This window comes from Macrotis lagotis, chromosome 1, assembly GCF_037893015.1.
Source record: "Macrotis lagotis isolate mMagLag1 chromosome 1, bilby.v1.9.chrom.fasta, whole genome shotgun sequence".
Classification (NCBI taxonomy): Eukaryota; Metazoa; Chordata; class Mammalia; order Peramelemorphia; family Peramelidae; genus Macrotis; species Macrotis lagotis.
Genome location: NC_133658.1, coordinates 407049121 through 407062162, shown reverse-complemented (window position 1 = coordinate 407062162; position 13042 = coordinate 407049121). Strand labels below are relative to the sequence as shown.

General features: G+C 36.5%; 1 protein-coding gene across 2 annotated transcripts in view; it reads left to right on the top strand.

Moving 5' to 3' along the window:
* Positions 1–428: 428 nt before the first annotated feature.
* The window catches only part of KCTD16 (potassium channel tetramerization domain containing 16), a 339464-nt gene continuing 326850 nt past the window's right edge, over positions 429–13042 (top strand). The window contains exons 1-2 of one of the 2 annotated variants that reach the window (XM_074212700.1): positions 429–576; positions 1696–2653. In XM_074212700.1, coding sequence (XP_074068801.1) covers positions 1816–2653 — 838 coding nt within the window. In that variant the 5' untranslated portion in view covers positions 429–576; positions 1696–1815. Of the gene's footprint in view, positions 993–1695; positions 2654–13042 lie in introns of both variants that reach the window. The other variant, XM_074212701.1, reaches the window with a different exon arrangement.

Sequence of the window (13042 nt, the reverse complement as noted above, 5' to 3'; positions counted from 1 at the left end):
GGGGAGTCTTCCCCCCCCAAAAAAAAGGAAAGGAAGAGGAAAGAAAGAGGAAAGAAAGGAAAGAAGGGAGGGAGGGAGGGAGGAAGGAAGGAAGGAAAAGGGAGAGAGATAAAGATAGAGAAAAACTCCAATCACTGTAAATCCATCTCTCCCTCCCAAGGATTAAATATAAGTTATTAGCAAAGTGAGAGCAGCCTCGGGTCTGAAGCTTTCAAGTGCTTCGGTGGGGTTGCTGTCTAGTGCTGAATGAGAGTATTTGCCCTTCCTTTCATTCCCAGCAACCTGTCATAAAGTAGAATGTACAAGCGAGGTCCCTCCGCTTTCTCAAAGCCATATTCCTTTAAGATGATGTAATAGTCATTTCCCTGGATGGTTTCTTGCCTGCACTGCTGAAACAACAGCATCTGAACTGCACTGGGAACTGTGGAGCCACCCAGCTCAGCAGACAGAGCCGCGGAGGGAGAGAGTCAGCCAAACAACTCAGCCGCCTTAGCCAGCCTGCCTTGCCTCTTGCTGCAGGCTGGCCCTCTCACAACCTTGCTGGGAACATGGGAGCCTATTTGCCCTTGCTGGCAGGTAGGATGACTATCTGGGATCTCACCAAAACAAGGCTGGCTTTCTTTTTGATTCTAGGGTTTTTGGAAATCTTGTGAACCAAGGTCCCTTCTGCAACTCCCATTTTATGGATTATTATTATTATTGTTGTTGTTGTTTTTTAGAGAGAGGTTTTGGTTAACTCTTACTGTTTTGCTTTCCTCATTCCCCCTCCCCATTCCTCACCACCGTCAACTTTCTGTGACTTGTTTTAACTTGAGATTGGAAGTGGAATATTTTTTGCCCCCATGAGTTTATCTCTTGGCACTTTTCATTGATATCTCTGTTCTTTTCCTGATTGGGATTTGATATTAACTGGACTCAGTGTAGCTGTAAATTCTGATTGCTTTGCAAATGGGTATTCCTTCACAAGAACTGGGTCTCAGACTCTCATTAAGGTAAGCTTTTAGGCTGGTTAACTCTCCTGCCCAGCTTGAAATCAGTACCTTTTAAAAGTTGAAATATCTATTCTTTTTATTATTGAAATATAAATATGCATGTATTCATTAATCACTGCTAGAGGGGGAGGTGAATATGCAAGAATTCAAATATCGTTTGAGATGCACAATTTGAGTTGAAGCATGACAGAAATCTATGCTTTCTGGGTTTATATAAATTTATATTTCTTCCTCTCTTTTCCCCCTCCTTTTCCCTTCCTCTTTCTCCTCTCTTCCTTTTCCTCCTCCTCCTCTTCTTTTTCCTCTTCCTTTCACTCCTTCTCTTCCTCCTCTTGTTCTTGATCTTCTTCTTGTTCTTCTTCCTTCTCTTTCTCCTGCTCTGTGCCTTGCATTTCTCTTCTCTCATCTCTTCCTCTTCCTCCTCTTCTTTTTCTAATCCTATTCCTCTTCTACTTTTGAATTTTTCTCTCGAGGTGTCTGAGGAAATAATTTCTATCTTTCCCCCCTCCAGACAGACCCATGAATAATTGTAGATTTGGCATGACCTTGCAGTCTGAGGTTGATGGAAGATATGATGTAGATGAGTTAAGATACAGATGAAGTAACTGTATACTACCAGTTTGGGTTTCAGCTACTTTTCCTGCATCAGTGTCATGTTCACCTGTAAGCAATTCTAATTTTTAATTTTTTTTGTTTATTGTAGAATATACTGGAGAAAAAAAGAGATTCTTTTAAATGTGTGGAACACTTCTTACTCTCTGCTAAACTGATGCAAAGAATTAGGCTATAATTCCATTGGATTACATCTTTTAAAACTAAATAAATGACAATGGCTTTGAGTGGAAATTGCAGGAGTTACTATCTTTCAAAGGAACAAGGGACAGTTTCCAACTCCTTCCCTGAGGTTGTGGAACTGAATGTTGGGGGCCAAGTTTATTTCACTCGCCATTCCACCTTAGTAAGTATCCCTCACTCTCTTCTGTGGAAAATGTTTTCCCCCAAGAGAGACACTGCTAATGACCTAGCCAAGGACTCCAAAGGAAGATTCTTCATTGACAGAGATGGATTCTTGTTCCGCTACATTCTGGACTATCTCAGGGACAGGCAGGTGGTCCTGCCTGATCACTTTCCAGAAAGAGGCAGACTGAAAAGGGAAGCTGAGTACTTCCAGCTGCCAGATTTGGTCAAACTCTTGACACCTGATGAGATCAAGCAAAGCCCAGATGAATACTGCCATAGTGATTTTGAGGATATGTCCCAAGGGAGTGATACAAGAATATGTCCACCCTCATCCCTACTTCCTGCTGACCGTAAGTGGGGCTTCATAACTGTTGGTTATAGAGGGTCATGCACCATGGGTCGAGAGGGTCAAACAGATGCCAAGTTTCGAAGAGTTCCACGGATTTTGGTTTGTGGAAGAATTTCCCTAGCAAAAGAGGTCTTTGGCGAAACTTTAAATGAGAGTAGAGATCCAGACCGTGCTCCAGAGAGATACACTTCCAGATTTTATCTCAAATTCAAACATCTGGAGAGGGCTTTTGATATGTTGTCAGAATGTGGATTCCACATGGTAGCCTGTAATTCCTCAGTGACAGCTTCTTTTGTCAATCAATACACAGATGACAAGATCTGGTCCAGCTACACTGAATATGTCTTCTACCGTAAGTACATGAGGTTTTTCAGAGTCTTCTTGGGTCTGTCTATTGGTATGTAAATCAGTTCTATCTTGCGGAGTTTGAGAGCATCAGAGTTTTCAGTTCATCATCCAAGGTATAATGTCCTAGGATTCTTCAGCCTTGAATTCTACATAGAGTGTCAGAGGTTGTACCTTCTGCCACCATGTCTTTCAAAAGGTAAACTTTTATTCATTTTTTAGAAAGATCATGACTTCCTCTAAGGTCTCAGGATCATTAGATGCTAACAAACTTGATACAGGTAACATTAATAATGGGAAACAAACAAGTGTGGTTTTTACAAGTCTGCTAATTTTTTTTTTTGATTTGCAAAGTTAAACTCAGTATGTAGAAGGTGGTTTGTTTTCATGGAGTAGCTTACTTAGTAGGGGCTAACAAGGCTTCAGAGATATGTAGGAAAGTTTTTAAGCATTTATCTTGTCAGAAATTCCTGTCTAATAACAAGTGGGTTGCTGAGGGCTTGTCTTAAATGTGGGCTTTGAAAACATAAACTGAGTTGAACTATATTGTGTGCTCTATGCTAGGTGGCAGTGTAGACTGTTAGAAGTCCCCTTTATCTCCCACCAAGATTGAAAGATGGTGGGATCTCTCTCTCTCTCTCTCTCTCTCTCTCTCTCTCTCTCTCTCTCTCTCTCTCTCTCCTCCCCTTCTTCCTTCCTTCCTTCCTTCCTTCCTTTTGAATTTTTCTGACTCTTACAGTTTGCTTTGTGGATAAAGCAGCAGCAATAGCAGCATTGTTTCTCCCTTCCCCAAACCCTAGCCACCACCGAATACCCTGCAGACTTAATTACTGCCAGTGTTCAACAGAAATTCCTTTCAAAAGGTAATAGGTCCTAGAGAAGAGTCAATCTCATTCAGTTACTGTCAGGCTGCTGAGTTGATATAAGTACAAATATAGAAGGAAAAAGCAAAATGAAACCATCACACTGAATAGTTTTAATGAGACTACTTATAATTCAGTTCACCTTGGTTAACTCAAGACTTTAGAGCCAAAGTATCTTCTAGGGTGAAATAATATTTACCTTAAATGAACTAGAAACTACAGTTCTTTTAAGATGAGATAAATTAGTAATTGTCCTGACTATTGAGTTGCTAGTGTTAATGGCTGATTTTAAGTAGCTTAGGAATCACCTAAAACTCAGTTTCCTAAGAATTTCATTTTTAGCAATCCAAACCAGGTCCTTTAAAAAAAATTCCCCTTCTTTTTTACAAACTGAATCTGCATTTGTGTTATTTGAAAATCCAAGGAGGTAATTTCCTCCTTCTTTCAACTTGAACTAAAAGGAAGGGTTGTCATCTACCTTTATTGAACCCAATCTCTTTTTTATAACTACATTTATCCATTTAGAGACTTGGTGAAGGGGACAATAAGAATCTTCACTCTCCTCTGAGGCCTTGTTATCTAGTGGATGGTTTGTCAAAGTTAATACTGTGAAGACACAGAGATACCAACAGGTAGCGAAGAATGAAATTATGTATCAGGGCAAGAGTGCACTGATGTGTAATAACAACATTATGTGGTCCAACGACCCTATTTGGGGCCTCTATCAGGAGCCCATGACTTTCCGCCTGGTAGAGTTTAGCAGCCTAGCATTGCTATTTTATCTCAGGCAAAACTTGTAATGGGGAAAATACGATCACATTAGGATCCTGATTAAACCACCCCCTGTAAACCAAGAAAATGGTACAAAGGGTAGAGAGTTGGCCTTGTATTTAGGAAGAGCTGGATTCAAGATCTATTTTTAAGATCTATTCTCTGTGAGACCACAGGCAGGCCACTTGATCTCTCAGTTCTCAATTCTTTAAATTGTAAGTTCCAGATAGATGCCCATCTGCATCAACAAAAGAACTTTACACACAGGGAATACCCTACACTAATGAAATCACTCTTTACCTTCCTCCATTTCTTCCTCCAAAAAAAAAATTCCTTTAGCATCATGACTTAAATTTTCTCAGAATAAACCCATTCCCTAAACATTTCTGAAAAACTATATCTAAAATCTTGGTTACAGGTCAAATGAGGGCTGAGCTATTTAAGGCATTTTAATTTCAAAGATTTGAAATCAAGGCATCTTAGGCAGCTTTAGCTGAATGAAATGAATACTCCTGGGCATATTTAGAAGAGAAATGCCTTTTAATAAAGACATATTCAGAGGAAATATAATAAGATATCATAAGGGATTTTACAAAATTATTCCTCCAACTCAAATTGACACCAAAGAAATGAAAGATGTATTTTTTGCCCGTGTATGAATAGATATTTTGAGTTTATTGAAGTTTCACCCATCTTAAGATAAACTTTTTAGTTTACTTTACAAGGCAGCCTCTTTTCCCAAAGACCTTTATGATGCTTTCCTTCTTGGCTTGCTGCTGGGAGATGTGGAAGAGCTGTTTGCTTTCCATTTCTCTATGGGCAGGCTAACATAAACAGGGTGGATCTTTCTACAGTGCCGCCTGTATATCACATGTGAGATTCTTCTTCATACTCAATTTTCAAAGCTTAATTTTAACTCTTCTTTCATCTTAGGACCAATAAAATTGACAGCTGGCTTTCTAGGGTACATTACTGTTTCTGTGCAGCTGCTTAGCCATAATTATTTAATTAGAAGCTGCCAACTGTGCCTACATAAGCATTAATTCATCAAGCTGTTGTGTCCGGGTTAATGGGCTGGAACCATGCGGGGTGCTATAGAGCAACTAGTTAGCATCATGCAAAGAGCATGAAAACTCAGCTTTTCCTTCTGCATGAATAAAGGCTACCTCCTCTTCAGATATGAGGAATCAACTCCAAAATCCTTGTTTCTCCCTGAAATCCAGAATGAAAAATTAAACTGGTTGAGTTGTTATAATAAAAATAAATGATTATGGAACCTGGTAGAAAGCAATATCTTAATGTAGGAATTGATTCTACAATTCTCCTACCCTATTCTTCCAATCCTATTCAGATACGTTTATTTCCATATTTGTTTCAGTGGAAAATTTTATAGGCCAAAACCTTCTAATGACTGGCTCAGATAGATCCACCTTATCTAATCTTTAACTTTCCTCTACAGTTTTATAAAGAGAAATAATGCATTGTAATAATAGGGAATCCATTTGCCACCCCAAACTTTCCTCATATGACTCAGTCACTTGGCAGGTGTTACGGTGGGTAGATCATAGAACTTGGAATCAAAAATTCAAGCTGAAATTCTACCTCTTACATTTAGTAGCTATGTGAATCTAAGTAAGTCACTTAAACTCTACCTCAGTTTCCTTGTCTGTAAAATAAAGATAATAATAGCACTTATGTGGTTTAAACTTCACCTTTTGTGAGGTTAAAAAGAGGTGATAATTGTAAAACACTTTGCAAAACTCAAAGTTCTTTATTATTATGATTATTAATTATTGATGGGCAACATAACATAGTTTGGTACTGTGTTATGTTTCTATATATATTTGTTTAATCAATAGTTGAGTCTAAGTCTAAAAATCAATGCATGTAAAACAGTATTAGTTGTGAAACAAAATGGGAAAATTATTATATAAAATACCCATGGAAATAATCAGTCATATAAATAGGATAAATAACTTACTTCCAACTTTTTGCTTATAAAGACTTTTATGTGAACATCAGAGACATGAAGAGGAAAAAAACAAAACAACATCTAAACCAATCTTGTATCAAAGTGAATGAGAGATACTTCTTAAATTTAAAGAATATATCTTTTCTTTCCTTCCCTTTTCATTTAAACTCTGAAATATTCACCTTTCTTCACTACCTATAAACATAGAACAATGGGCCCTCTTGAATCTTTCCTCTAAATGAAGTAGGCGATAAGTGGTTTCCAAATGAAAAGCCCTGGGTTTAAACGAGACAGTTAATAACCATGCACACTTTTGAGCACTGAAGTCAGAAGTGCATGGAAATAAATGGAGCTCTTATTCCTAGAGCCATTTGCTAAAGTCTGAGAGAGGAAACCGACCACTCTAAATTGAAGAGGGAGGAGGCACATTTCTTTAAGCCCTTCAATGAGCTCTTCATATGAATGTCAGAAAGTGCTAATGTTCAAAGGATGCAGCATTCAAGATGTCCGTAGTGATATGACTGCTGGAAGAAAATTAATTTCCTGGATGTTTGCCCCTGAAGACATATTTTGCCTTTGCTCATTAGTGGCTCATAGGTATAGGGCGTTCTTTAACCTCATCCCTCCAATAAATGGCTGCTTGTGAGATTTTCCTCCTTTTTCTTCATCATCGAGGAACCTGAAATTTCAAAAGTTTCACAAATTATTTCTAAGAAATTTTTTGACATTTTTATTAACTGTTTAAGATTCCAAACATTTTCGTGTTTGCCACCTGTTGATTTGTAACCTGGTTTTAATGATAAATATTGATCAGGACATAAAACTTTGACGGTCAAAGGATCATGCTTCTCAAAAACCTATGCATTTAACAGACATATACTTTTTTTCTTTGCTGCCTTTTTTGCAGTTCTTCTATCCCTTGTTCCCCCTCTTCCATTAGTTTCTGATTCCTGCCTCAAGAATCACTGAGTGCCATAACTAAAATTGTAGATTGTGGACTAGACCTCAGGAATAACAAGTGGAATTATCAGTGCATTAAAATTAAACTATCTATTTAAATTTTCTCATAGGAACTTCATAATATGATGGGAGGTAGGTGCTTTTATTGTTTCTATTTTATAATTGAGGAAACTGAGATTCAAAGAGGAAAGATGGTTTATTTTGCATTACCTCCTTAAGAAGGTCTCTGATTCAGATTTTGAGGTCAAGTGTTCTTGACTCCAGATCTGATGCTCAATCCACTTTTCCATGCTCCCTCTCCTTTTAGTTATTTATCTGTCCCTGTTATATAATGTGAGTTTTGAAACAGAACTTTGGGAGAGTAGTAGAATAAAATTCAAAATGCAAAGGGAGTTAATAATTCAGCCTCTGGATCACACATTGATTTAGTTTAAAAATATGATGTTATCTGTGTTTTGTTGTATTTTTATTTATTTTGTTATATCTTTCCCAATTATATTTTAATCTGATTCGATTGCTTGGGATTGTTTAGGGCTTCAAGAGGCTCAGAGGCCTTGTGTTTGACACCTCTGGCCTAGGGCATTGCTGGAGGTTAGATGGGTAAGCAAATTAGATGAGGTGATGTGCACTTAGAATTCTTTGACTTCACTGGAGATGACAATAGAACTCCTGCACATGGTACATAATTTATCTGATATGAATATTCAGAGTTTCAATGTGGTAGGTATAGTTTTCACATACAAACAAATGTTTATTACAGAAATCATGGGAAGAACACTGTATCATTCCTCAGGTCTGAATACTTGGAATTTGGCCAGGCTGCTCAGTTCTTATGTAAATGATGATGAGGCAGTACCTAGAGAACTTTAAAAGTTCTCTTCCAGTTCTAAATTTTATATTCTTGTTCTCATGGTTCTTTACAATATATCAATGAAAGCTTTAATCAGTGCTCCCTATAGGGAGATAACATTTGCAATCTTTTAAAAAATATTTTATTTTTTCCAAATACATGTAAAGATAGTTTTCAACATTCATTTTTATAAGATTTTGAGTTTCATATTTCTCTGCCTCCCTTCCATCTCTCCCCCTTTCCATGACAGAGTGTAATCTGATATAGGTAATGCATGTTCATTCCTAACATTTGTAATCATAAAGTGAAAGTAATAATCTGGGAATTATTTTCTTGTGAGATTGCCTTGGGCTGTGCATTCTCCCTTTGAAATTCTATGCTCCTTCTTTGCTCTTGCTCTTATAATTTCACTCCTTTCTAATTAAAACTTGATCTTAAGACAGTAACAATAATTCTTACTTCAGGGTGAATACAGTATTATATGGCAGACAGATTATTGGCTGTACAGCTTTACCTCTACATGTGTGATTTTGAATAAGATACTTCCCATTTCTGGGGCTCAGTTTTCTTTTCTGTAAATAGAGCTGGTTTGAATTAGATTTCTTTTAAAATTCCAATTCCAATTCTAAATCCTGAAATTCTAATTCTAAAATTCCCAATCTTGTTTTCTTGATAATCTTGGTTAAGAATCCTATGATACTCACTGGGGAATATAGACTGTCTCCAGGAAAGTATCTTTAGAAGGCAATTAGGTCTTTTCTGGTGTTCAAAAAGCATCCTGCAGAAGTTTCTTTCTTTTCTATCTGGATGTAATATTAACCTTGAACTCCACAAGGAGTAATGCTTAGACATGCTTAATGAATTCTCCTTGAAATAATAGCTTAGTTTTATATAACACTTTTGGGTTTATGAAGATTCTCCTTCCCCCCATTGCCCTAATATTCCCATAAGACAGTTAAAGACAAGTATTTATGTTTAACAAATGTTTATGAAGTAAATGAAACATGGTTCGGAGAAATTAAGAGAATGGACCATGGTCACCCATTTAGAGAAATCTTTAGAGTGTAGATCTGAACCCAGATACCCTGAGACCAGGTCCAAATTCTTTCCACTACACCAGGTTGTCTCTGGATAAGATTACAGTGACAAGGACATTACCTCCTATAAAGAGGGTGATGCTATATTTAGAACAGAGCTAAATTTGGAATGGAAAAGTATTTATTAAATGCTATGTTCCAGTCGCTATGACAATAAGCATAAGCAAACAAAACCATCCTTACTATTAAGGGGCTTCTGTTTTAATAAGGGAAAAATGGCAAGGAAGGAGTGTTTTAGTGGTGTTTCTTTGATTACTGTTTTCAGAACTCTATTAAACAAGTGAGAGATGGAGAAAAAGGGATGCCCTTGAAGATGAGGAATGAAGTCAATAAATCTGGGTCCACATGTTCAATGCTCACCAAACAGAAGCACAGAATGTCTAGGCATTAATTTAGAGTACTGGCTTAGATGGAGATGGTGATTACCATGCAGGAGCTTGGTAACATGAAGATGACCAGGGTCTATGATGGATCTTGGTCCAGACACTATCACATTCATAATGTCTCTCCCCACTCCCAACATTATTCTTTCAGGTCAAACAAATTATTTTGATTGAATTAAAAAAATCTTGTAATCTAATCATCAATTTCTTTTTTTATAAAAAAATCTTATATATTTTTATTTTTTTTAAAACATTGCCCTTATTTCCCAATACTTCCCCTAACAAAGCCTTCCCATGAAACCAAAAAAGCTAATAAACCAAACAACTGTGTCCAACAGACTATGTCTTACTCCATACTTATCTGCCTAGAGGAGGAAAATATTTTTCATTTTTACTCCTCTGGAGTTATTGGGATTAGTTATAATATTAGTATGTCCTTAGGATTTCTGTTCCTTTGCATTATCATGGTCATTGTGGGTATTTTGTTTTAGCAATTGTATTTCCTTGGCTTTGCATCAATCTATATTATTCTTCATTTCTATATTTCTCTGAATTATCATCACCATCATCACTAACATCACTATTGTATCATCATCATCATCATCATCATGCATTTATTAAATGTTTATCGTGTGCTAAGTATTATCCTAAGTATTGGCAATATCCTAAGAAAGGAAAAGTATGGTCCCTAAATTGAAGGAGATCACATTTTATTGAGGGAAATAATATTCAAATAACTAAATATTTAATACATCTAACTATATCTTTATATTTCCATCTCTTTATCTATCAAGTCATAGCAAAGGGGCAACTGGGTAGTACAATGGATAAAATGGGGATAGGGGCTACTCATCTTTTTAGATTCAAATCTCACCTCAGACATTTACTATGTGACCCTGGGCAAGTCTTTTGTAACATGCTTTGCCTCAGTTTCCTCATCTGTCAAATGAGCTAGAGAAGTAAATGGCAAACTACTCAAGTATCTTTGCCAAGAAAATCCCTAAAGGGGTCAGGAAAAGTCAGCCATAAATGACTAAGCATCAACAACAACAGATCTCAGAGGGAAAGTCCTATGGGAGGCTGCACACAGACTAGGAAAAATCTGCTGTAGAAAGAGACATCTGTGTTGGGTTGGGCTTTAAAGGAAGCTAGGGATTGTATAAGATGAATTTGAGAAGGGAGAATATTTCAGGCACAGGAAACAACTAGGGCAAATTAAATGCATGGAGTTGCCATTCATGAAGGACAGCAAGAAGGCCAGTGTGCCTGGAGATTGTAGAATATGTGGAAAGAAGCAAATTAAGAAAAGTAGAAAGAGATCAGGGTTTAAGGAGCATTTTATTTTTAGAAGCCAAAAAGAAATTTTGTATTTGATTCTAGATGTTAAGAGGGAATCACTGAATTTTATCTGAAAAGTGGTGACATGGTCAAATCTGTACCTTAGGAAGATCACTTGAAATGGGGAGTGACAGATAGGAAGATCAATTGGAAGACTACTGCAGTAGCCCTAGTGTGAGATGAAATGTGCCTACAATATGATGGGAGATCTTTGAATGGAGAGAAAGGGACATATACTTGAGATCTTGTGAATGTAGAAACAAGGAGATTTGGCAACAGATTGGATATATGGAGATAGTTCAAGTGAGAAGTCAAATATAAAGTGAGGTCATGAGGCAGTGTAACTGCTTGACTCTCAGAACAGAAATAGTAATTTGGAAAGGGGAGAATTTTGGGGAAAAGATATTGAGTTCTGTTTCTGGAAGTTTTGAGTTTGAGATGCTAGCAAGGCACCCAGTTCAAGATATTCAGTAAGCTGTTGGTGATGTGAGTGTGATAAGGTCAGGAGAAAATAGGACTGGATAACTAGATATGAGAGCTATTTGCATATAAAAGATAACTCAATCCATGGGACCTGATGTAATCACCAAATATGAAAGTATTGAGGGAGAAGAAGGTCAAGGACAGGTCTTTGAGTAACATTCATCATCCCACAATAATGTTCCTTTCCATTCATATGCTACAATTTGCTTAGCAATTTCTTAACCAATGGGCACCAATTTTGTTTACAATTCATTATCAGAAAATGTTAGTATAAGTTTTTTGATAATATACCTTCTCCAGGGTCTTTGATTTCTAAATGGGTCAGTGCCCGGGAGTAAGATTGCTGGGTTATTGATATAATCTATTTCTTCACTTTTCTAATAGTTGAAACTTTTCCCCTCAGAACAATTGGGTCAAATCACAGCAATACCAATAGTGTATTTTAGGTTGTTTTTTTTTTTTTTTGCAAGGCAAACAGGGTTAAGTGGCTTGCCCAAGGCCACACAGCTAGGTAAGTATTAAGTGTCTGAGACCAAATTTGAACCCAGGTACTCCTGACTCCAGGGCCAGTGCTTTATCCATTACACCACCTAGCCGCCCCAATACCAATAGTGTATTAATGCTAATGATTTTTCATTAAGGTATTCCACTATTGGACTGTGACATCACTAAATGAGGAAGAAAACGAAATGGCAATGAATGAATAAGATAGGAAGGACTCCTAAAATTATGTGTGAGAGCTCTGGTAAGGTAAAAGAAAAGAAAGAAAGAAAGAAAGAAAGAAAGAAAGAAAGAAAGAAAGAAAGAAAGAAAGAAAGAAAAAACAACTAAATGTTCTTGTTAGTTTAATGAGTTTTGGATCTTCTTAAAGAATTTAGATATGGAAATATGTTGGGATATAGTGAAAACACCATATATACATAACTGAGTAGTATAAAGAAGTATTGATAATGTAATATAGATACAGTCACATGGAAATGGATAGATGGATGCTCAATTTCTGCACCTATACTGAATTTTGCTCTTTTTTTCTGCTGTTTTTTGATTCTTAACAGAATTTTCTTTAACTTCATCATCTTCATTGCAAAGTTCATTTAAAATTTTTTATTTGCTATAGATTCAAAAACAAAGGAAGATCCCAATATTTTTTTGTTAGAATAATTAATTACAAACAGTAGTTTCCTGGGTAAACAATGTTTGGATTTTCTTTTCCCTTGATGGAATATAAACTGCTAAAAGACAAGGGCTTTTCCATTTGTGTTTGTGTGTGTGTGTGTGTGTGTGTGTGTGTGTGTGTGTTTATTCTTAACATCTTACATTATGATTAGCACATAGGAATTTGATAAATGTTTGATTGATATATGGATTATCCCTAGCATCCACATAAATTCAGGCCCTTGGAAAACTGTCTTATTTATGAAGATAAGATATCTAAGTTCAAATGCTGACTCAAACTTTTACTGTCAATGTAATCAGAGGCAATACTTAATCTCTCAGAATCACATCTTCATTTGCCATATGGGAACAATAACACTTGTATTGCTTATTTGAAAGTGTTGGTGGAGTAATACATTTGTGAACTTTTAGAGTATAGAATTGAGGGTTCTTATTACTTTTCTTCTTTTTACTTAAACCATAGTTCCTAAAGAGGGGTGATAGATCTATCATCTTAAAAGTGG